The 24,980-nt window shown below is 46.0% G+C and overlaps 1 protein-coding gene across 13 annotated transcripts in view; it reads left to right on the top strand.

The window, feature by feature from the left end:
• The window catches only part of CAMTA1 (calmodulin binding transcription activator 1), a 288,512-nt gene extending 263,805 nt beyond the window's left edge, over positions 1–24,707 (top strand). For 5 of the 13 annotated variants that reach the window (XM_062614460.1, XM_062614456.1, XM_062614458.1 and 2 more), the window contains 13 exons: positions 150–346; positions 674–752; positions 1,119–1,434; positions 1,611–2,134; positions 3,231–3,418; positions 3,828–4,074; positions 4,547–4,618; positions 5,539–5,559; positions 8,523–8,716; positions 8,880–8,954; positions 13,392–13,422; positions 16,979–17,049; positions 21,138–24,707. In XM_062614460.1, the coding sequence (XP_062470444.1) occupies positions 150–346; positions 674–752; positions 1,119–1,434; positions 1,611–2,134; positions 3,231–3,418; positions 3,828–4,074; positions 4,547–4,618; positions 5,539–5,559; positions 8,523–8,716; positions 8,880–8,954; positions 13,392–13,422; positions 16,979–17,049; positions 21,138–21,201 (2,079 nt within the window). In that variant the 3' untranslated portion in view covers positions 21,202–24,707. The remainder of the gene's footprint in view (positions 1–149; positions 347–673; positions 753–1,118; positions 1,435–1,610; positions 2,135–3,230; positions 3,419–3,827; positions 4,075–4,546; positions 4,619–5,538; positions 5,560–8,522; positions 8,717–8,879; positions 8,955–13,391; positions 13,423–16,978; positions 17,050–21,137) is intronic. The other 8 variants (XM_062614457.1, XM_062614461.1, XM_062614465.1 and 5 more) reach the window with 7 other exon arrangements.
• The last annotated feature ends 273 nt before the right edge of the window (positions 24,708–24,980 follow it).

The raw sequence follows: 24,980 nt of genomic DNA, 5'->3' as shown, positions 1-24,980 counted from the left end.
TAAACAAGCTTGGTTTTGGGTGTCTTTAGGAGCAGTTGGCTTTCCCTTGCATCTGCCACTGTCTCAGTACTTCTAGAAGGGCAAGGCTGCCTGCTCAGGGCAGGTTGCAGCTCCCGTCAGTGGTTAAACTGGGATGTGTGGTGTTTCAGTGCGTTTCTGGGACTGGGACACTGGGCAGCTGCTTTGAGAGCCGCGTGGTGGTGGTGTGCGAGAAGATGATGAGTCGTGCTTGCTGGGCAAAGTCCAAACACTTGATCCATTCAAAGACCTTCCGAGGAATGACCCTGCTCCACCTCGCTGCTGCCCAGGGCTATGCTACACTGATCCAGACCCTCATCAAATGGCGGTAAGACCCAGCCCGTTGGACTCTGGGGTGTCAGTACAAGCATGGCAGAAGCATGTGTGAGCTCTGCGTGGTGGTACAAACAGCCAAGTCCCTGAACTTGTCCCTGTCCCTTGGTCTGATGGGACCTGTCTCCTGGGACAGCAAGTCCAGTCACTGGCTGTGTCATGCTCTTAAAGGCTCTGGTGGGGGCACTATCTCTAGTAAACACGTCATGGGCATCAGTGTGACCACTTCTGTGTGGTATGGTGTGCTGGGGAAAGCTGTGCAGTTAGGCAGTGTACCTAACATAGCTGCAGAGTATCATTTGTTCTGTTGTGTCCTCTGCAGCACCAAACATGCAGACAGCATTGATCTGGAGCTGGAAGTTGACCCTTTGAATGTGGATCATTTCTCCTGCACTCCTCTGGTAAGAGCAGAGACTGAAACTTCTGGGAGAGTCTGAGGACTCTCTGGAGTTCTTCCTGGTGTGTTACTTTCCTAATGTGTTTCACACTCTGAAGAGTGGATGTTTCTTGTGTGTCCTTGCTGTGTAAATGGTAGGACATGGCACTCTCAGCTTCCTGGCATTTTGTTGAGAGAGACCTCTCTGATCTGAGAGATTCCTTTGCATGTGAGGCTGCTCTGGCTTTGCAGTGATGCTGGTGTCCAGCCATGTTACGGTTTTGCTCCTCAGAGGTGTTTTTCCATGAGGTGGGGTCCAGACTCAACTGCATGAGCGAGAAGGAAGGAGAAGGAAGGCTGCCCAGTGGGTCAGTTGTCTTTTCTTTTGCAGATGTGGGCATGTGCCCTGGGCCACATGGATGCAGCTGTGGTGCTGTACAAGTGGGACCGCCGAGCCATCTCTATCCCCGACTCCCTTGGGAGACTGCCGCTGGCCATTGCCCGCTCTCGGGGCCACGTGAAGTTGGCAGAGTGCTTGGAGCAGCTACAGAGAGATGAGCAAACTCAGCTTGGGCAAAACCCCAGGATTCAGTGCCCTTCAAGCACAGACTCCAACACAGAAAACTGGGTGTCCCAGTGGCAGAGTGAGCTTATTGCCTCTCAGGAGCCTCAGAAGGGAGTCACTGTGATTTCCAGTACAAACACAGGTAAAACAACCGAGTGGGTAGTATCCTCCCTAGGTCATAGTTACTCCCTTTGCACATACTGTCTTAGAGCATGGCACAAACTTCTGCCTGTAGCTCTGTGGCAGAAGCTGTTGTAGTTCCTACAGCAATCATGGTTTTGCATCTTTCATTTTGACCATTGATCTGTTTGTTTCCAGAGCTGAGACGACCAAGATCAGAACCTTCCAGTTACTACAGTAGTGAGACTCAGAAAGATTACCCTGCACCCAAAAAGCATAAGTTGAGCCCTGAATATTTTCAAGCCCGGCAAGAGAAGCTGCTTTCCACTGCATTGAGCCTGGAACAACCAAGCATCAGGAAGCAGAACTCCAGCTCCAAGCAATCTGCCACTGAGACAATCAGCCCCAGTGAAGGGATAAGGGACTATGGCCGAGAGCTCTCCCAGCACATCCCAGAAGTTACGGGGTACCGGAGCTCTGGCAGCCAATCAGGCATCAAATGGAACCCAAAAGACATTTATATTGGTGTGTCTGCAGTGCAGGTGGCAGGGAGCCAGAAGGGGGCTGTGCTGGGGAAGGACACGGTAGCCCATCGGCTACGCCAGCGGGAGCAGATGAACGTGCTGATGATGGCTGACAGGGAGATGGTGGATGCAGAGCTCTTGTCCTATAGGGACAGTGCAGGGGATGAGGACTGCTTACACCAAATGGATGACTTGCAGGTAAACATACCCATAACAACAAGCTCAGCAGTCTCAGAGAGCAGTGACTGCACAGAGGAGCCTAAGTGTGAGAAACCTCTGTGGAGGCCTTAAGGGACTCTGTGTTGTGCTTTGTGAAAGGAGGTGGTCAGTGTATGATTTGTTCCAGTTTCAAAGGGTGTCCTTCCAACCTGGACACAAGGGTTCATTTAGGGTCATACACTGGCATATGCTTCAGCCGTGTACAGAATGCACAGAATTGCAAGGGAATTGCAAAGGAAAAATGGAAAAGCAGAGCCTCTTGGTCACGTCAGTGAATGAGGTGGCCCTGTAGTCCTTTGGGAACTGGGAAGCAGTCCCCACAAAGACAGGGTGACCTGAGAGAGGCAGTGCCAAGCTGCTGCGCTTTAGAGGGCAAGGATATAAGGGTGGAGGAGGAGAGAACCAGTGGTTTGGGGAAGGAAAAAATCCCACCAGGTATGCAATAGAGGAAGTAAAACCACAACAGAATGAGGAGTAATCACTGGGGGAAGGATACTGTGTTTGGTCTTCTGAGTGAAAAGAGCAGTGGGAGCGCAGCCTTCATGCAGTGCCTCAGCATCTCTGAATACTCTCACCTTGCTGGTGTAACACGGATGAACAGATCTGTGCAAAACCAAGAACTGTTTTCTGTTCTCTGACCCCCAGTGGGTGGGGGGACTTGGTTCAGGATTCCTGGCAAAGCCATCATCCCAAGGGTTGAGCTTCTCATCATGTGGCCTTATTGCCCTCTCCTGCTCTGCTGCACATCTCGGCGAAGGAGTGGCAGGCTTGCTTTTCCTTTGGAAACCAGATTGCAGTGGCAGCTGTCAGTGACATACAGCAAAGGCCCAATGACAAACCTTTCAGCAGGTCCCTGTGCACTCAGAGAGGTGTGGAGAATAGGAAACCTCTCAGTCCTTTGTCAGAAGAGACAGAAAATGAGCTTTGGTTAATGAATTTCCCTCCAGTGCTGAGACAAGCGGTAGACTCCAGCTGCCACAAGTTGGGGAGAAATGGGCCAGTCTGAAGCTGGGCTGTACCACGCGAGCTCCTGCTACCAGGCAGCAAACGTTTGCTCTCCTCTCCCCCTTCCCAGGTGAACATGATGACACTTGCAGAGCACATTATTGAAGCAACGCCTGACAGGATCAAGCGGGAGAATTTTGTGCCAATGGAGTCACCGCTGGTGGAGAGAACAGACAGTGCTGCCATGAGCACCACAATGAGCTGGCTGGCCAGTTACCTTGCTGATGTCGATCATCTGCCGAGTGCTGCGCAGATAAGGTCAGTAAGAGCTGTGGAGCTGCTCTGGGTTTTTGAGTGGACTGAATGCTGGGCAGCGTGCCCTGATTCTTTAGCCTTGCAGATCCTAGTTCTCGGTGGGATTCAGTGCTGGTGTTCCAAGCCCAGCCACGCTCTCATGGTCGAATGTAATGCTGCCAGCACAGCTACAGATTGCTGGCAGAACAGGAGTGCATGCAGCAGGAGGGGCAAGTGGCCACGAGGTCTGACTTGTGACTTCTCTTGAGGTGCCAAGTCTGTGCAGTGCAGCTCAGGAATGTGGGACGTTGCTTGGAGAGAGGGAGGGGAACATGAGCTTCTGCCTTGAACTCAGAAGTGGTGTAGTCCTAATCTGTGATGCCAGCCCAGGTGCTTTGTGAGCCATTAATTCCTACTGTGATTGGTATTTCAGAAGTCTGTATAGTGAACCCCTGACCCCTTCTTCGAACACCAGCTTGAGCCCTGCAGGCTCACCCATCAGTGAAATAGCTTTTGAGAAACCCAGCCTTCCCTCGGCAGCAGACTGGTCTGAATTTCTGAGTGCATCCACCAGCGAGAAGGTAGAAAATGAGTTTGCACAGTTAACTCTGTCTGATCATGAGCAGAGAGAACTCTATGAAGCTGCCAAACTCGTCCAGACAGTGTTCAGGAAATATAAGGTACGTGGCCAAAACATCCAATGTCTTTCTTGTTAAGTGTGAGAGAGTATTTGTAACACAACAAAAATTACGGGTAATAAGTGCTCCTGGGACAAAAACAGAGTTTCTGTCATCACCTTTTCAGTGCTTCTAGCATTTGCTTGTCAATGTTTACCCAGCAGCTACCATACTGGAGAGAGCATGCCATGCCATAGCATGTCTTCTGTGCTGGAACAGCACTCACAAAGCACATATTTAAAATATACTCTATATATATGGAGAGGAATTGGTTGCTTAGTTGGTGTAAAGCTCTGATTTCCAGGGTTTGTCCCTAGGTGACAGTAGAGACATATCCTGGAAGTGCCTAGGCCTGAATGGCACTGATAGGAGAGATTTAGAAGTAGGTGCCCTGCAGGGTGCTGTGAGCCGGTTAACATCATCTGTCCTGGGTTTCAGTGCACTGTGCTTATTGCTTCTTTCCTTCTTGGCACAGGGTCGTCCTCTTCGGGAACAGCAAGAGGTGGCTGCTGCTGTCATTCAGCGTTGCTACCGAAAATACAAACAGGTAATGAAGGAAGTGAAATGTTATGAAACACGTGTAAGTGCCATGGACACAGCCCTTTGTAATGGGAATTATCCCATTGTTCCTCCCAGCATGCAGTAATGAAATAGCCTGCTCAGGCACAACTGAAAAGGAAGGAAAATTCATGTCCTGAATCTTAATTTTGGAGGGAATCCTTAAAAGTCTTTTGTGTTGATGCCTGCATTTTTGCTATGGGACAAGAGAGCAGTGATGTTTTCCATATTGGCCTTTATGCATGCTATAACCTGGTGAGACTATTCTCTGACTAGTTGCTTGCCAAATTTCATTGTGAAATTGAAGTTGGTTTCGCCTTTGCTAAAGGTGAAGATGAAAACTAGGTTGTTTTATTTTGCACATCCTAAACTTTTAACCTATGGGAAGTCCCGTGTTATAGCTTGATGTGAGTTGTTCCAGGACTGAGGCTGTTCTCCAGGCTGTAGTTGGAGACATGCTTTTAGGCTGAGTTCTCAACCCCAGAAAAAGAAGATACCTTTTCCTTTTTGTTTCTCTGGTTGGGTTTTGGTTGGTTGGTTGGGGCAGAGGCTGGAGCCCACATCCCTCTTTTCACTGTACCTTGCTAGACTCAGGCTGTCTGATGCCAGGCAGCATGCTATGTAAAATAAAAGGCATGATGCCTGTGCTCTTTCATTACCTTTGGAAAGCCTTTCTAGTGTTAGGTGACTGCATCATGATTCCCATTCAACCTATCACATGGCTGTCATTCTGGAGTGAAGCTTCCTGTAATAGGGAAGCTGAATTCCTTTCCAAAACTGCTTGACAGTCTGCTTTGTCCTGGATCCTGAAATCGCTTCTTTTAGAAAGAAGATGGTTTGGGGTTTTAGTTTTTCATTCTTTATTTGCAGTACTAACATTAACTGTGTATTTTTCTGTTTCTTCCTAAGCTTACTTGGATAGCCTTGAAGGTAATACAAATACAAACACTATTTTGGAAACGATTCCCTGTGGGTCACTAAGTTTCACATTCAGTATAAACCAGGAGAACCTGGCATTTAGTGCAATGTTTTAATAGTATCCACTAAGAAATACCTGTGGTTGAGAAATCACTATAAAACGTTATGGGAGACATGTAGGGGCTGCCCTGCTGCAGCGTGTCAATGTACACAAGAAGCTCGGTCTCCTCCTACAGGCACTCATATAAGCAGTGATGGGCTGAGGTGTGGGAAGGGTTGTGAAGCCAGTTTCCAGAGGACAGGTTTTCCTTTTTGGCTGCTGATTTGCCATCACTCAGTGATCTTTGCCTTGGCATTTGGGGAGCACAGGAGAGCATTTATCCCACCCATGTAGCCAGTGTCCTCTGCATTCTGCCTGCCTGCCAAAGTATTTGGAACCTTTGAAATACCTGTGCCCTGAATTCCTAAGACCACCATCTATATTCATGCTTATACTGGAGGCATGACTGTCTTAAACTGTTCACAGCCAATCATTTTCTACTGTAAAGATGGATTTCTGTGCTGTGCAATGTCCTGCTTTCACCGGAGAGTAGAGTGAGCTGAACTCTTCTCAGAGGTACCCAGGAGGCGAGGTGTGCTCTTTCTGTCAGCACAAGTGAGCTTGGGATCACTGCACTACCTGAGCCTTAGCACTTCCCAGAGGTTAGGTGACTTCTCTGTTTATTCTCTTCCCAGCTGGAGGGGAAAAGGAGAGAGAGCAGCTAATAAGCTACGTGGGTCTTAGAGCTGAATGCAAACGTATTGGGGTCTAGTCTGTCCAGTGACTGCTATTTTCTCTTTCACATGCCTTATTCCTCTGTCATGTTACTGTACTGCTCAGATCAGGCTTATGACTAGATTGGAACAGTCGTAGCTCACATCAGTTTTGTATTTGAACCCTTCTATTCGGGGGTTTGTAACTCAGCCACAGAGATCCCATCTGGGCTAAAAATGTGCAGGATAACCATGACCACCCCATGAGTGGACTTATAAAATAGCTGATTTAAAATCAGAATCTGATCCATTTAATGAAAAATCACAAAAAGAAAAAATGAAAAGAAAAAGGCAATTATGAATGGCAAAATAGAACTGCATCTGCTGACTGCTTCAATTCCAAAAAGTGAAATTTGGTAAATGGTGGTCTGTGATGGTATTGGAGGGGGCTTTGCTTTGGGGTGATGTTGAGGGGTGGGGAGGTGTTTGTTTGCCTTTTGGTTGGGTTTTTTTGTTGTTCCCTCCCTCCCCCATTAGACAGAAAAACTCCATTGGGATCTGTTAGGACATTACCCAATTGAGGGCAGTGGCTGGAATTTCTGTGTCTCATCTGCCTGATAAAGGGAGCAGAAGTCATCACTGATTAAAATATCCAGGAACAGCAGACACACAAGTGTTGAAAGTGTTAAAACTTTCAAACTGCCATCAGTAAAGACAAAACCTCTGCTGCAGTGCTAGCTCAGAGGCGTGAAGTCTGGACATTATTCTACATCTTGGTCTTAAAAAGGGCTTTTAAAGGCATGCATGAATGCGTACAGTATCTGTGAAGTGGCCATCTACTTGCATGCTCTGAAAGGAAAAGGATGTAGAATAAAGAAGACTTTATAAGAGTTTGTGCCTGCTTTATTTGGAATCATGGGCCTAGAAATAATACAGTGCTAGAGGGAGATTTGGATGCTCATCCAGATTTGCCACTTCAGTGGATGCTTGGTACAGACTTGTAATGAGATTCAGTTTTGCCTGTGACTTGGGCTCAAGATGAGATTTGCTTAACTGACTGTTGTGGGGTTTGGATCATACGTTATTCCATTTGGAATGGTTGCGCTTACGTGGCTGCGTGAGCAATCAGAACTCCTGCAGTACTGTGCTGTGGCACAGGAACAAGAAATGAGCTGTTTAAAAGTTATTCCTCCCAGGAAAGTGGAATAACTTGTAAATGGCAAGTTCAGTCCTTACAAAAGCAATTTGTTTAAAAGCTATTTTCAAGTGAAGACACAAGGGTCTTTTGGTTTTAGTTACAGTCATTCACACTGCTTTATCCTTACAGTCACTTAGTTGGGTATGTTTTATTGCTGGTATGAGTCTTTACAAACAGTGGCTGCATAGAAATGAGCATCCTGTACTTTGTAAGGGAAAGAAACAGTTCCTCTAAGCGCACTCAGTTGATTCATCTCTAACTCGGGCCCACTATAGTGTCAGCACCACTTGGGATCAGCTTCAGCTGTTCCAAAGGTGTCCATAAGTATAGTACCACTGGATCTGGTCATTAGCCTATCGTGTAAAGCCCCTGCAGACTAGGGATTAAATGGAACCTCAGAGGGATGGAGCACGTCTTGTGTGAAGACAGGCTAAGGGAGTTGGGGTGGTTGGAGGAGACTCTGGAAAGACCTTATAGCAGCCTTTTGATACCTAAAGGGGGCTTTATAAGAAAGATGGGGACAAACTTTTTATCAGGGCCTGTAGGGATATGACAAGGGGTAATGGGTTTAAACTGAAAGAGAGATTCAGATCAGTTTTAAGGAAGAAATTCTTTATGATGAGAGTGATGAGACACTGGAAGAGGTTGCCCAGAGAGGTGGTAGATGAAGGTCAGGTGTGACATGGCTCTGTGCAACCTGTTCTGAAGATGTCCCTGCCTACGGCAGGGGGGTTGGACTTAGGTGACCTTTAAAAGGTCCCTTCCAGCGCAGACCTTTCTGTGACTCTGTGAATCCTGTCAAGGGGTCAGCAAAGCAGGGAGTTGCTTTCTTGATGCAGACCAGGTTCTGCACCTAATCTCACGCTTGGTCCACGTTGCCATCACCCTTTTCTCACACAGTTCCCAATCAGCAAGTCAGAAACTTGTTTGCTTCTCATCGTGCCCTAGTGCCACAAGAGCCTTTCCCCACAGGAGCCTGCTGGTTTTAGTGGACTGCCTCAGCTTCTTTTTGTTTCTCTTGTAGTATGCACTTTATAAAAAGATGACGCAAGCTGCCATTCTGATCCAGAGCAAATTCCGAAGTTACTATGAGCAGAAGAAATTCCAGCAGAGCCGCCGGGCCGCGATGCTCATCCAGCAGTACTATCGCAGCTACAAGGAATGTGGGAAGAGGAGGCAAAACCGTCGGGCAGCCACCATTGTACAACAGAAACTCAGGTGAGCTGTTGGGCTCTTAGATGCCACCACGAGCTTTATGTGTTGTTTTGACACTGATCAGGGCTGTGCTGTAATACAGACGAATATAGGATAATTACTCTTGCATTTAGCATTGTTCTCCCCAGTTTTGCCTACACTTCAGTGTTGGGTTTCTTGTGTTTAGAAGCAGTCTGCTTACCAAGAAGCAGGATCAAGCTGCTCGCAAGATTATGCGGTTTTTACGACGCTGCCGCCACAGGTATGACGCTGTCTTCTGGTATCTGCCCTTCATTAGAGCAATGCAGCAGTGTTCAAGTGTGTCAGCAATGAGTGCAGTGTAAAGGATAATAGAATCAGCTCGTTACAGATCTGTTAACCAAATAACAAAGCCCAGCTGCTTCCAAGTGTCGCTGACAATGGAATCTCTAACTTGGGACTGTTGCTGAAGGAGAATCATGTTTAGATCCATTGCTGGTATGGTAAAACAGCCCCGGTTCTGTTGGGCAGATGCAGAGTAAGGAAACTTTGAGCAAAGCAAGGCATATGACTTTGAAAGTTGGTCTTAAGGAAGTGTGGAAAAAAAAGGCTTATTGAATCATAGCTACAGCTTGTAAGTGCTGCACAAAGCAGTCACGGGATGTGGGAAAGTGCAAAGTGTGACAGCGCCTGGAAAAACCCTTCAGTTTGGTCTCGTGATCCTCTGGTAAACACTCATCAAATGCAGGTTCTTTTTAATGTGGATACGTGCCAGCAGAGCAGCAGATGAGGTAATTCATGTCAGCCACCCCACATATACCTCAGAATGGGAGTACAGACAGATCTGAAGGTGAATCATCTCCTGCCAGCAGGGAACCTGTGCCGGCTTTGCCAGAGTGCTCCCATGTGGCAGCTAGCAGTACTCTGCTACAGGCAGGGCATTTGATGTTGCAGTGGAAGGATCCCATATATGATCAGGTTGCAAACTGGGACTTTGCCTAGACAATACCAATTGAAATGTTTCCGACTCTGCTCCCTCCATTCTCACCACACATGCATTTCATCCACTCAGGAGCTGGTCAGACCTGATGCATTTTGAAGCGTGTCTAGTTCAGCCTAGTGATGTTTGAACAAGGAGAGCTCTGAGAGGCAGAGAGGCATGTGATAAACTTGGGTTTAGACACAGAGTTGTTCCTTTTTGCAGGGTTGCAGAGCTGCAGCTTGCAGGAGGTCAGTGTAGCTCATGTTGTGGAAGGACACCTTAGCTGCAGGTCCAGTGGGAAGTAACATGTGTGGACAAGAGAGAGGGCTTTATAGTTTCCAGGACAATTCCAAATGCACTTGAAACAGTCACAGTTGTTCATGATGAAGCACGTAGCTTCTTGCTCTCAGCAGGGCATGTGGAAGAGATCAAAAGGATTTGTTGTGTCTGTTGGGCAGCATGTCCTACTGAAGCAGGGAGAGGCTCAGGACTTCTCTGTCCTCTCAGATCTGTTTGAGAGCCAGGCAGTCCCTAGGTAAGCCACATGCACTTTTCAATCCATGGAGGCTTGGGGGTCAGCCTGCCAGAGGTTCTTCCAGCCCGCTCTCACACACAAGCCCAAAGAATACCTCGCTATAGCTGTATCCCTGGGTTTCCCACGAGTTTCCAGGATATGCCATGCACTTCAACCATGCTCAGTTAAGTCTTCAGCTGTCAAGTAACTTAATTTCTCCAGGCCTTAAATTGCCCATGATTCCAGGAGGTTTTCTTGCCTTCACCTCATTGTTTTCCTGTTTCTCAGCATCTCCTTTGTCGAGAGAGATCCTTCTCATTTGCATCACTGGAGTCTGCAGGCAGGACCCTTCCCTTTGCCTGTTGTCTGTCGTCTCCTCTCTCTTCAGCAGCATGGTCACTGCTGCTGTGCATCTCTGGGAGGTGGCTTTAGGTCTTGGGTGTGTATAGAAAGGAAATTAAAACGAAGGGGGCATCCACTGTCAGTAGGCTCTCTTGGCTTAAGTCACACTGCACAGTATTTGAGTTTCTGCAGTAGTACAGTCCTGGCTGTGTCCATAGGCACTTTGTTAGTGGTTATGGTTATTTGGGAGCTCATCCATGGTTATTGGCTAGGATGCAGCAAAAGGAAAGGGTAACTTATTTCCACTGAAGATGTTAACTGTGTTTCAGAGCAGCCTTGCCTTTCCTTCTGAAATAACAGGGATCACACATCTGTGGTCATGTGCCTTCTCCCAGCAATTGCAAGAAGAGCTTTATTCTTGGCTTTGAAGACAGATTGAAGTCTTTTGCTTGTGTAAACATCTGCAGAGGAAGAGAATAATACTGGAAATGATAGGGATGTACTTATTGAAATAGAGCTTCTCTTGCTTCGGCATCGCAGCTGACTGACCTGTTTGCTTCCTCACCCCCAGCCCAAGGGGGGGAATCCAGGTGCTTTCCCCAGCACAGCTATATCCCCTAGACCACCTGCCCTCGTTCCTTTGCAAGCTTGGCTCTGCAACCCCTTTCTGGGCTGCCAGTTTGTGGTGCATGTATACAGGGGTACCAGGTGGAAGATGAAGGAATTGCTTCCTTCATATCTGCTCTCTTCAAACTTCCTGAACTTCCAGTGTCAATAATTGCATTTATTCCTTACTGCTTTTCTTGCTTACCTCTTTCTGAGGATAGAGTAATAAAACTTGGGATGTTAAGTAAGTTTAAATCCACCTCTATACAAGCCTCCTAATTATTTCTCTGCAGTCTACTGTGTGTCTGTGTAAAGCTCACACAGGATGCTGGTGTGACTGGTGCTTAGGCTAACAGCCCCATGCGCTGCTTGAGGAGTACTCCTTGCTGGAATCCTACTGCAGACACCTCTTGAAATGCTCAAAATTAGCACACTGCTGCTATAAACAAGAAATTAAGAAAGCCCCAGGCTCCATAAAGAAATACTTCAGCCATCCGAGCTCCTGAACATCCAGGGGAGGCCATAACAACTAACATCTAGTATTAAATGCTCTGTAGCATAAAGAAGGCACTGTGGAGCCACTTGTTAAAGCACAAATGCTTTGTCAGTGCAAGGGATGGAAATGATGGGTATTTTTGGAATATCTGAGGGAGTGAGAGAGAAGAGAGCATGCACAGGAACATCGAGGAAAGAGGATCTTGCAGATTTCTGTCAGCTGATAGACAGAGGTGGGGAGGGGGCTGTAAAAGCCACTTGCAGTCTGTTGTGAAGATAGTGAGTGAAAGGAAAAGGAAGTCAATTCTTGGGAGTCCAGAAATTCAGCCATAAAAAAGAACAAGAGAGACACTGTTTAACCCAGGGGTTTGTCCACCCACAGATTCTGTTGCTGGGCCTATAAATGACTCTTACTAAGACCTTACTCTGTAGCCTTTAGGCGAGATTTACTCAGGCTTTCCCCTGGCAACCATCTGGTCTGTTGCTTTTTTCCTATGTTAAATTAATCAAAGGCTACTTTAAGCCAGTGATGAGAGCACCTTTTCTGCGAGCACTTAGAACAGCTCCGATGGTCGTCTTGTCCTGTTTTGCTTAGAAGCTTTTTGGCACAAAGGCTCAGTGCACAGACTAGTGGTTTCTATCAGCTTGAGGATCTAGGAATGTTGGTCTTGTGTTTTCTGAGCTCTTGAACTTAGGCTCGTTGCCTGACCAGACAGTATTTCAGGTGTTTTGGGAGAGATCCTGTGGTCAGAACTCTCTCAGTAATGGATGCATAGACATCGAGAAACTCAGAAATGTAAGTTTTGGTTGAGTGTATTCTTAGAGAAGATACTTGAGCTCTAGTAGCTGAATATTATCAGGTGTCACGGAGACAAAAGCAGTCATTCATCAGCAGTGGTCATTTTGACAGAACACGTGTTGTTGTTTCCTTTTGGCTTTGAGAAAAACGATGTATTTGTCCATCTGTGCTCATATTCCAAAACTCTGGTGAAAAACATGCATTAGCCATAACATGGTATCAACATGACTCGTCACCAAAGTGGTGTTTGTGGAGAATGAGAAGCAGAAACTTCTCCGAGGAGAGCTTCACCCATCTTCCCATGGTGCCCGGTCCTATTGGGTGGCCCTAGACTAACCTTGAACCTTGAATTTGCCATTACACCTCCTGTGAGTTGAGCTGTCCCCAGGCATGCTGTCCTGTGTGAGACACAACCAAAGGTTTGTGTATTTAATGGGTTTGGAAAGACTCCACCTACGTGGTGATCCCCAGATGGGACACACGTAGGAAAATCAGAGAGCTCTGAAGTGGGTTTGGGTTTGCTGAGCTGAAGCCATCCATGGTCCATACAGTCAGCTTTCACTGGGAAGGTAACCTCCTATCTCCTGTTCTTTGATTCTTAGGAAGCTTCTCTGAAAGATAAGTACACCATTGCTAGGCTGTGATTATGATCTGCTGTGTTTTCTGTGGAGGAGCATTTGGAATACGATAGAAAACAAATGCTCACTGCAAGGGAAGGCAGGATGCAGGTAGAAATGCCACAGGGATCGACAGTATTGGGTTTATTTTACTTGCTTACTACTTCCTGCCCTACAACACCCAAATGCAGGACTGCTCTTCCCTGCTAAAGAGGAGGAGTCCAGTAGGCAGGAGCGGGAAGGGTTCTTTCTCTCCAGGCAAGCAGAAGTGTTGTCTCCTCCTCCCTGAAGTGAAGCTCTTGGTAAGGTACGGTTATTGCCATGTGTGTGCTAATAGCTCTTTGGTATTGTTTTGCAATCTGAAGCCCACTGGTGGACCATAGGCTGTACAAAAGGGTGAGTGTAGCTGCCTGCTAGCCAGTTCCTCTCTTCCATTTTAAATATTTTTGCTTTCTGCTTGCTTGCATGGGGCTGCAGCCAAGATATGCCAGTAAGTTTCACCTCCATTAATGATATCAAACAGAACCCTGTATAAACTAACCCTACTGCAATGACTAACACTGCTGCTTTTGTAACAGGACAGAGCTCTGCAGTAGATGTTACCAGTGCATGAATGTGTGGAAAAGGACATGTATATTCATCATGGGCATGCTTAGGCAGCGTTCTCGGTGGGATATACTTTCAGTATCCACAACGGCTGTTGGTGGACCTTGGAACTTACTGGGGTCTGCACTCACACGTGCTCTATGAGTAATGATGTCCCTTGTCGAGGGGCGGCGACAGCCTACAGGCTAGAGCATAGGAAGCTGCAGTACAGAGGCAGCCTACATTTAGAGTATTTGTTTCTGGGTATTTGTTTCAACCTGAGCCAGGTTGAAGCAGAAGAGCTCTTCACACTGCTTTTTACTCCCTAAGGTGGTTAAGTACCAACACTTACCTTCTAGAAGTTGGTCTTCGGTAAGTTACATGTCTGGTTGCCTTACTAGGACCAGCTTCTGACAACTGCTTCTCTCAGCTGTTTACATAGCAGGAAGGAAAACAAAAACCCTAAAGTGAAGATGAAGCTGCTGTGACTGCGTTATAGTAAGTGCCACGTGAGCTTCTGTCAGGAGCCTCATTCTCAGCATACAGAGACTCCGTTTGCCTTTGTGCTCAGTCACATTAGTGGGCTGCTTTGCTACCTGACAGCAGGGAGGGAATACTCCAAAGCATTCCCATGGCAGGTCAAAGGGAATGCTGAGGCTTTCAAGGCACATGCTTGAGTCGTCAGCAGGGCTGCTTGGTGCCATCCTGCACTTGTGAGGCTGTAGGACAGCAGGGTGTTTGTCAGCAACTGCAGGCAGGAATAACACCATTTGTGTGCTCACCACTACTGTTTCAACAAGGGGGGAGAGGCAGGGGAAGGGATGACCTGGACTCCTGCTTCCAGGTAGCATTTAGAAAAGAAAACTGAATTGTTGATCATGGGGTTTTGCTGCCTTTGAATTGCACAGATGCCTTTTATGACTTAGGAGTAAGAGTATGAATCGGGCTAAAGCCTGCTTCTTTGTTAGGCTCAAAGAAGCAATAGCTGATGACATTTCTTAACTAACTCTGACTTTTGTGCTACTGTTTTACCCCAGCTGCAGACACAGCAATGCTGTGAAGTTGTCAGCTGGAAAAAACCAGCTCCACATCTTGGCAATGTGCTTTACAACTAGCACAGGTTTATTCAGGAATAAAGATGGACTAACTGGGTGACTTGGTTTTGCTAGCCTCCTGCTTTGTGTATGACTAGGACGGATAAGTTTTGGTCTGCAGTTGTGTGTGGTTACAAAAAGCCTCTTGAAGAAAAAACATAGTTTGTTTTTGAAAACTACAATTCACTGTAAGTCACTTAGTCATTTGTATTAGAGCAGCCTTCCTCTCTTGTAAGGACAGAGTAAGTATCTACTTTTATATGAAAAGACGTTTGCAAGTTCAGCCGTTTTTAATCTTTGGGTCAGCCACTGTATCCATGGGACAGTAATGAATAGTGCATACAGATGACCACATTTTAGTCATAGAATCAACCAGGTTGGAAAAGCCCTTCAAGCTCATCAAGTCCAACCATTCCCAGCACTGCCAAGGCCACCACTGCCCCATGGCACTGAGGCCTCGTCTCCACGGGGTGTGAACACTTGCAGGGCCGGTGCCTGCAGCCCTGCCCTGGGCAGCCTGTTCCAATGCCTGAGCACCCTCTGGGGCAGGAATTGTTCCTCAGCTCCATCTAAACCTGCCCTGGTGCAGCTTGAGGCCGGTTCCTCTTGTCCCATCCCTTGTTCCTTGGGAGCAGAGCCCAGCCCCTCCTGGCTCCATCCTCCTGTCAGGCACTTGTAGGCAGCCATCAGGTCCCCCCTGAGCCTTCTCTTCTCCAGCCTGAAGCCCCCAGCTCCCTCAGCCGTGCCCATCACACTTGGGCTCCAGGCCTGCACCAGCTCCATTGCCCTGCTCTGGCCCTGCTCCAGCCCCTCAATGTCTATCTTGTAGTGAGGGTCAGAGATGAACACAGGATTCAAGGTGCAGCCTCACCAGTGCCCAATGAGGGCACTGACAGGCCAGTTCTCAACATGGGAGGAGAAATAGTTGTTGCACGTTAAGGCTACATGTGAGAAATTAGCAGGAAGCAGATCCTGGAAGTTCAGTAGCATTTGCAAGTTTTGCCTTGAGTGCCAAGTGACAAGTGTGGGATTGATTGGGAAATCACAGAATTCTCTGCTTACCTGCCAGCAGTAAGCTGTGAACTATCACAAATGTCTTAGCTGCTGTTCTGCCCAAAGAGCTCTATTACAGCAAAGAATCCTTTGCTGCTCTGCATCCTGATAGCAACCTGTGTGCATATGCTGCTAGTGTATATGCACATAAGTGTTTCTGATGGACACAAGCTGACATCCATATATGCTGAAGGAACGTATGCAAGCACATGTCTCTCTGCAGTATACAGGCTTGATGTATTCTGTACACTGACACCATGCTTAGGTAGTCTGCACAGGGTCAGGTAAAGGATCACAGCATTCACTTCCATGTTTCAGCTTGAAAACCTCTTTTCAAATTGATTCCGGAAGTTTCAGTGTATATGGGATACATTACATCAGGATCAGGCAAGATGGAGAGGTGGGAAATTTGTGTGAGACATTTGATGTAGGGCACAGACAAAATACACAGCCTCGAGCTGTGACCCTCTCTGCTGTGCTCTTGGTAGGCAGGTGGTCTGCAGCCGTGACAAGGAGTGAGTCTTTTCACATCATTAGGCCAGGCAGTGGCTTTCTGCCTACAGTGAAACTTCCCTCTGCTCTGGGGCAGAATAAGCGCCCTTGTTACCTGCAGTCATGAGTAATAAAGAACATGAATTCACAGCATCTTTCATTTAAAATAGATTCCCTCACACCCACCCTGTTTCTTAATGGTTTGATTGAATGCTTCTCTCCAGTTTGGGGAGTGTGCATGTAGCACCTGAAGTCAGTTTCTCTGGTAAGTACGACTTTATTTCATACCTGAATAAACAACATCTACTATATTTCGTTGTTGCTTGCACACCCTTCCCTCTCGGTACTTCAGCAACAAACCCTTTCCTGCTCCTGTGCACCCAGGACTTGTATTTTTTGTGTGTTTTTAACGTGTGCTATGCAGAGGCCATTGCGTTTGAGTACCTGGTTTCTTACAGCTCTTAGTGAGATTGAGAACGGGGGAAAACCTTAAGGGATTGAAAAGTCCCATTCGTTCGATTTCAGGATGTGTGAGAAAATGTCATATTGGGATGTGTGTCACTGTACCTGCAACGAAAGGTTTCCAAGTAATTTCTTTCTTCATTTACCTCTTGCAGGGGCTGAATGTATTTGGAGCTCAAATGTATGTGTTAAATGGCAGACTGCATGCTTGGGGGTGTCATTCTTATTGGGCCTTTCTGTCTTTTTTGTTTTGCTGCCCAAATGAGGTATCTGGAGAAAGGCAAGAGCTCCCTTTTCTTAACTGTCCCACAGGCCATTTCAGCTCTCAGAGCAACAGGTAACTCGCCAGACAGCCTCCTCTGGCTCCTGCACCCTGTCCTCTATCCGGATCTTCAGCATTCAGATTCATTAAACATTTCCCTGGCTGGGCATTATGGAGTGGGTTTGATGAAGCAGCTTTGTGTTCCGCTTTACTCATAAAGCCATTGTTTGCTGTAACTTGGTCTAAGTAGGCCTAATCCATTCGCTGACACACTCCCATACGAGACTGGGGAGGGTGCGTGGGGACAGGAGCTGCTGCTCGCTTCTGGGGCCGTTGCTTTCTACATTGCTTCAGCACATAATGATGCAAGCTCCTGTAGGGTGTCCAAGTAAGTAACACAGTTTGAAGGGCAGAAGCTTTGTCTGGCTGGAGCAATCTGGGAACCGGGACATGGCTCCCGAGCATCAGGGTTCAAAGCTCATCATTGGAATCATCTTCTTTTCCCGTTCTGTGTCAGCACCAGGGCTGTGATTCAGGCAGCTTAGCAGTGGTCATCTCTATTGCACGTGCTTTTTCCTTCCATCTGCTCTTCAGCGATTGCTGAGGGAAAGACTTTGTACTTCAGAGGCGCTTACTGTCTAGAGGAAACGTTATTTGAGGAGGCTTTTGTTGAAGGCTTCATCAGTGCAAAACCAAATACACGGTCCTTGCGATTCTGTGCATGGTTTTAGTAGCTGCTGAAGTAGGACGGTGCTTCTTGTTGGGAGTCTTGCAACAGCCACAGCCTGTTTCCCTTTCTGGTGCACTCTGGCTTGCAGGTGTGTGTCACCTCCAGTCCCCATCGTGCTGGAGGCGCTTCCAGAAGTGATCCAACCCAGCACGAGTGCTGTGGGCCTCTGGAGAGGTTTGTGCCCAATCCATATAGTCTCACTGCAAGTCTGCCAAACTGGTTTGAAACATCTTCTCTAAGCACATCCTTTCTGCTGTACCATCCTATAAATTCCAGTAGCGTCCCTTTTCTTAAAGCAGTTTATTAATGCAGTAACTACAAGGGCTACTCTTCAGCCCTCTTCCCCTGCCTGAATTTAAGAGTGGAAAAATAGGAACCAAAGAAGATTCCTTCTAGCAGGAAGGCAGTGCCATACTGTTCACTTAAAAGCTCTCCTAGCAGCATTTACTCAGTGGATTTCTGTTTTGAAGGGTCCCAGTTTGTCTAAAATTCTCCCCTGGTCAAACTCTATTTTAATTGCAGTTGAAAACGTAGCGGGTTTATTCCAACAAACGCTAACGAAGAGGAGATCTTATCCCCAGTACATTGGGTGGTCATCTTGAAGCTGAGGCTGATAAATTCTGTGGAACGCAGGGTTTGTTTTAAGCCATCTTTCAGGAATGTACCCGTGACAAATGTCCAAGTCTGTAACGCTGTTGTAGGGCAATCCTGTACTAGTATGTGCCTGCGTCTTAAAGCAGTGATTATCATTGCACTTGCAACCTTTTTCAAAGGCTGAAAATCTGTAAACCAGTGTAAAGCGCACTTGGGCAAGGCAAGTGTGCGTGTTTCTGGATAGAATCTGTACTAGTGCAAATGTTGAGTGCTGTAGTCATGAACTTCTGTTGGCATGTGTGTTCCAGTTAAACAGATTTGATAGGTCTGCACCAGTACAGATACTGCATGCTGTAGGTTGAAGTTTGCAGCAAAGCATGTCTTGCATTCTTCCAGCAAAAGTGCTTTGTTAGCGTAGCTCTTGCATGTTGAAGTGCTAAACTAAGGTATAGCATGTCTCAGTGAAAGAGCTACCAGCTTATCTAACATGCATGTTGTCAGTAAGATAATAACAGGTTAATTTTACATTGCAGTACTGAAGTGCAACACAAAACACTTGGAAGTTGCACTGCAAATCATGCTTTAATTGATGGTGTCTTGAACGTAGCCCACCTAAGCCTTAAAAATTGCCTAGTGCACAGAGGCACACTGCTTTTTTCTAGCACTGCAGGGGTCTTGGCTCACCTTCTGCTTCTGAGTGGTGCAGTAACAGAAGCATTAGTAGTGATTTCAAGGTAGAAGCTGTTTTCCTGCTGCAAGAAACCTAAATATACTGCAGATGATCAGTTGGTCATTTGTGAGCCTTTTCAGTTCACTGTGTTGACTGTAATGAAAAGATGATCTGGACTTACCCAGCAGGTAGCACCCTGATATGCATCACCCACTGGGAACAAGCAGGGGATTGCTGCTGCCTCTGTGCAGTGCTGAAGCCCCAACTCCCCTGATGTCAGCAATATCTACCAGCTTGTGTAGAGCCAAAATACCTCCAGAGAAAGCTTCTCTGTAAAGCTGTAGCGGGCATTTGGGCTCAGCACTGGGCTGCCCAAGGAGGAGCCCAGAAGCAGTGGTGCTGCCAGCTGCCTTGCCTCTTCCTCAGCCTGGGGACCAGAGCGCTTCTTGGCATCTGGGAGATGCCTCTGCACTGAGGCACCCCTCTGTTGGACTCAATTTCGGAGGAGTATCGTGGCTCCTTTTGGATGTAGGTCTTGCAGCTCTGAAAAGGGCATGTGCATTTGGACTAGCAGAGCCCTCTGTCTTTCCATACATGGTATTCTCAAACTGCTCAGTGGAATTCAGGTAATTAGCAAAGGTCTGACCTGCATATGGGTTAGTGCGGTTTAGTCACTGATTCCTGTTTCCCCCAGTGTCACAGAGAGCACCTCTGAGTGCTAGAGCTTTGAGTCAACTAAAACAAAGAGTTAGAAGCAGCCAGCTCCCTTTTGGCTGTGATTCTGTAATAGTATGTGCAGAAAACCTAATAAATGAAACAGTGAAATGGAGATGTATTTATAGGGAGATCAGTTTATAGCCTTCATCGTATCCTTATATTAGCAAGCTGGTGTAAGAGCCAAAGGAGGATGTGTGAGTGGAAGCCTACTGCAGAAGCTATAAACTGACATTGCTGCTGCTTAGCTCTCCCAGCATCCTTTGCTATCTGTATTTACCTAGGCTTTGTTAAATTCATTCACTCTTAGCTGGGTTCTGTTACACAGAGTTGCAGCTCTGGCGCAGTTCTCTGTACCATACCTTTGTTATTTGTCCTGTCAGGTTTCGCTGCATCAGTTGGGCATGTACCATGTTAAATCGCCTCCATTTAGGTCCTTTTGGGGGGGTCCTCCCCTCACAGTAGCAGGAGGAAGGACATGTGGAGGCATGCGACAGAGAGGAGCTCCCTGCTGGGGGAGGCAGAGCCGAGCTGCTCCTTGCTCAGTCCAGATCCAAAGTCCCCGTGGATTTGCTCTGGGTCCTTTGCAGGGAGCCCTCACTGACACAGAGGATTGGTGCTGCTCCAGCACTGATGCAGCTTCTGCTTTACTCGGTGTGATTGAAACGATTCCCTTCTCTTCATCCTTTTAATTACTTCAGCTTTTAGGGATGGTTTAGTTAATGCTGACAGGTGCTAGAGGAGGTAATGTATTGGGTGCATTTTAAAGAGTTGAGAACTGAAGCATTAGGCCACGTCTAGGGAGAGTGACTCTTCCATGTTGTAGGCTCATCTCCCTCGTCATGCAGTGTCCTTCACTGCTTGCTGGGGGAAACTGGGAGTCTACAGCTAACACCATGCTAGAAAACACAGGCTCTAGCCACTAGCAGCAGCTGGAGGAAGTGTGAAGTAAATTGCCTTCACACCCATACCGGTTCTTCTACTCACACATAAACACTTTCTTATGTGAGATTGTGTATCAGGATCAATCTTCCCATATGACTGACTGATTTTCCCTACTGCACTGGGCACAGCATCGAGTTGGCAGCCCTTCAGAGACGAGTGGAGACGAGCTCAGTGCTGAGCAGCCCATTTGCCATAACAGCCGGAACAGCAGCAGAATCAGTTCAGGAGCCCCCCCATGAATAAACAGGCTAATTCCAGAACAGTCTGACCAATGTCAGGGACAAACAGGAGCTGGAAAGAGGTATTTCCACATGCGTTTGTGTCAGGTTTCTAGCGGCCCCCTCTTGCGCTTCCAACTGTTTATGGTCTCAGGAACATCTCCCCCTCCTGTCATTCCTCTGGGAGCTGGCTCTTTTGCACGGGAGTTGAGAGTGAGGAATCATTTTGGTTTGTCTGTCTGGAACAGGGTTTGCAATGGAAGTGTTACATAGCTCCTCTTTGTTTTTTCAGAGTGAAAGAATTGAAAAAGGCCAAGGAACTTGAAGATACGCAGCAGCATCCCGTAGCAATGTGACATTGCTTTTCAGACTGTTTTCATTTTCTGTTTTTAGCAGAGACATGCAACAACAACAACAACAAAATACCCACTGCAGGTCTGGGAATACCAGCTGCAGGATTTTAACAGTAATGTTTTGGTCATTGCATTTGCACTTTCATGGACAACTTTTAATTTGTTCAGCAAGACATCTTGGAACTCAATCTTCTGTTGGATCATGGGGAAAAACAAAAGACACCAGGAGGAAATTGTGAGTTGCTTCATTCTCCGAGAAGGAAGAAGCGATTAATTATCCTTTTCATATAGGGCTGTATTAAACAACATGTGGAACTGTACAAATATTATACCAAAAATATTGTTCAGAAAAGGTGGGAATGCACAAGCAACACGAGAATGCTGTTCCTGCACCTGTCGGTCATCTCCAAGCAACTGAAGCTTTGAGAGTCTCAGTGGAGGGGCTTTAGATCAGTCCATCTTTATGGGGTCCATGCATCCTCATTTCCTTCGCACTTCTGTCCTTTGTGTTTTATTTAAATCTCTACAGCACACTTAATGCAACTTTTTTAATCTGCAGGTTTTTAATACATCCCGTGGGAACTTAGAGGAGGGGTTGGTGTGCGAGACAAACGGGTAACGCGAGGAACGGAGAGAGCAGCTTAAGCAAGTTTAAACACTTCTTGTTTTGTTCTTGTTTTACTAGAACCTGCAAACATATCAATTGTCATGTCCTTCCTCTCATGTTCAGCACTTTATTTTCTAGCCTTACTTCCATGGACTGTTGTTTTAATTCAGTTCTTCAAATGGGTTGTGAAACACGTAGCTTTTTATCTTGAGTACTCGTCAAACCTCTTGTCGTTTTGCAGTCACACGCATACGTTGCCTGGACATTTTATACCACCTAAAGATCAGAGTGGTGCTGCATTCTGGCCAGTAACTTTCTTATTTTGGCTACTTCATCAAAATCTGGGCAGTTTCTGTATATATAGAAGGTAGAAATGGAAAATGAGAAAAAAAAACTATTTGAAAGGGAATATATTGATTAATTACTAAATATTTTATTCACAAAGGGTCAATAACTTGGCAAGATAAAATTATTATTTGTATAGTTTTGTCTGAATGAACGAGCAGAGTGTGGATGTATTGTTTGTACATACTGTATATAATAAAACAAAGAGATATGTGCATGAACTCAAGACAAAGAAATGAACAAAGCAAAGCATTAGTGGCTATGGTCTGTACAATGAAACAAAAAAACTTTATTTCACTATAAAAATCTTTATTTTAAATGTTCTTTAGAAGAACATTTTTGCTAAAGCATGACTTAAATGGCAAAAAAAAAAAAAAAGAGCTGCTGTATTTAGACTTAGGAAAAAAAAAAGGCAGAGCAACATTAATTAAAAAAAAAAAAAAAGGAAAAAAAGAGAAAAAAAAAAGGATCTGTTTACATTTGATTTTGGCTACCAGGACCTTGGGTTGGTTGGTTTCATTTCGTTCTTCCTTCCTCCTTCCTTCCCCCCCCCCCCCCCCCCCCGTCTTTTCTTTCTGGGTATATTTTATTTTGCCAATGGTGCCAAGTAATGTGAATGCTGATATTGCTTAAGAAAATTGAGTTACTTTTGCAAAGCAGATAATCATAAGAGTACAAAGAAACCTGTATCTAGCTTAACACCATACACTCACTCCAATAAAGAACACTTAGAATGAACATAAAACCTTAAAAAAAAAACAAAAAAGAAAAACAAAAAAGACAAAAAAAAATATTACAAAAGTAGGAAATACGTTTCACATCTTCATCTCTCCTGCTGGAAGTCCGAAAATGTCATAAAATTGCACAAAAAATTTTAAAAAATTCAGTAAAACTTTAAAAAAAAACAAAAAGATGCAAACTGATCTCGTAGGGGTGTCATGGTATATTATTGCTATTTCCACATAGTGAGGAGCCAAAGAAATTAGGTGGTTTGTAAACTGAACTACTCACTTAAAGCTGTCACGCAGTTCTTGGCCATGGGAGCCAGGTTCTGATCTTCAATACACAGGAATGTAAGGGAAGGATGCGTGGCGTTGCTGTGGGTTCTGCCCACGTGTCTGAGCTCAGAAGCTGCTCCCGTGCGTTGTTCTGCTTGTGGCAGTTGGCATGGACCGGTGTAAATTTGGGATGTTAGTTTTGGAATAGTTGTTCTTGCTTGATCCCGGCCACCAACGCAATGTGTAAATGTGAGGCTTGTTGTGAAGCCTAAAAATACTCACACATAAGAAGCTTTTAAACTGGTGTCTTTAAAAAGAAGAGTAAGAAACAAAGATTGTTGGGGGGGGGGAAAGGAAAACTGGGGTCAGTGCTCTTGGTGCCTTTTCTATAATTGTACCTGTTTTTAATTACTTCTTTTCACTGCCAGCATTGAATTACAGTAGATGTGCTCTAGCTCATGATCCGAATTCTCGTGTACATTTCTGAACTGCTGCTTTATGACCTGATTCAATTGGAAATGACAAGGAATTGGCCTGGTGCTCACACCTGCCTGTGGGCAGCCTCCAGCCTCCATTCACTGGGTGGAATTGGGACCTGAACCGCTAAATTCTCCTCTCGTGCAAAAAGGGAACAGGAGACGCCGAAGAATTCCCTTTGGAATGAATTGGAAATGCTCTGTATTAATACTGGAAGAACTCGAAGTTTTGAAAGCAAAATGTTGCTCCCATTCACCAATCCGTGACAATATAGAATCGACCTTTTCCTGACAAGAGTAGTGACCTCAGTGGAAATGTTTGAACTCCCTGTCTTTACAGCAAAGTGTTCAGTAATATACAGAGCTATTTCAAATTACTCTTCCAGATCCATGGGCCTGGTGGTGTATCTACCAATCTAGATCCTGCTTCAGCCAAACCTGTAAGCGTGTACTTGCTGTTAAACATGCAAGCAATTCCATGGGCACACTGGAACTACTCGCATGCTTGGGGCTAAGTACGGCTTCGAAGTGCTTTGTTGTGTCGGGCCATAACCCTTCAGTGTACCACTGGGGAGTTAAAGACTCCCCTGCAGTGAAGTGATTCCGCTCACCCTTTTCTTGGTTGTGGAACTTAACGTTTTCGTGGAAGATGAGTAAGTGCAGCTTTCCAGGAAAATTCGAATTCCCAAGTGCTAGGAGCCAGAGCTTCTGTCTTCTGATCATGGAATTGCTCCTTTGTGAAACACATTCGACAGCAGAAATACTGTGTGAAAGAAATACAGAATATAACATGAACCCCCTCTCTGGTTGCACGCTTATGGCAGTTCCACACAATAGCTGGTGCCCAATGGGGGGTCCCCAAGACTTGCATGTAAAACTAGTATAGATGTCTTCTCTTTTGTAAGTTTTATTTTTGTAACCGTGCATGTAAAGCATCACTGAATCAATGGATCTGTTGAAGAACTCAGCTGCTGGAACCATGCAAAATGTTTTGAATTGCCCTTAAAATATGGAAAATGTTTTCTGAATGCTTTATATTCTTTCTGCTGTAAATTAAAAACAAAGAAAATTTCCCCATACAAAGCGTGTGCCTTTCTGTAACCACGTCCCTCGCATCCTGATGAATGCTGGAGTGCCCTGTAGTCACTGTGACCCTGAGAAAAGGGTGTTTCTTCTATTACATGACCTGCTTGTAAGTACAGTCTAGTTTCTTACGGGTTGTAACCTGAACAGCCCATACCGTGCCCGCAAGCAGGGGAATGGGGGAAGAGGATTGAAGGGCGAACATGGGGGAACATCCCTGGGGTGAGATAAAGGCGGTTTAATGGGTGATGGGGAAAAGGAACGGGATAACGT

Source organism: Pezoporus occidentalis, unplaced genomic scaffold (assembly GCF_034315485.1).
Source record: "Pezoporus occidentalis ecotype Australia unplaced genomic scaffold, CSIRO_AGI_Poc_V1 ctg176, whole genome shotgun sequence".
NCBI lineage: Eukaryota > Metazoa > Chordata > Aves > Psittaciformes > Psittacidae > Pezoporus > Pezoporus occidentalis.
The sequence above is the reverse complement of the archived record's forward strand: the minus strand, read 5'-3'. Positions and strand labels throughout refer to the sequence as shown.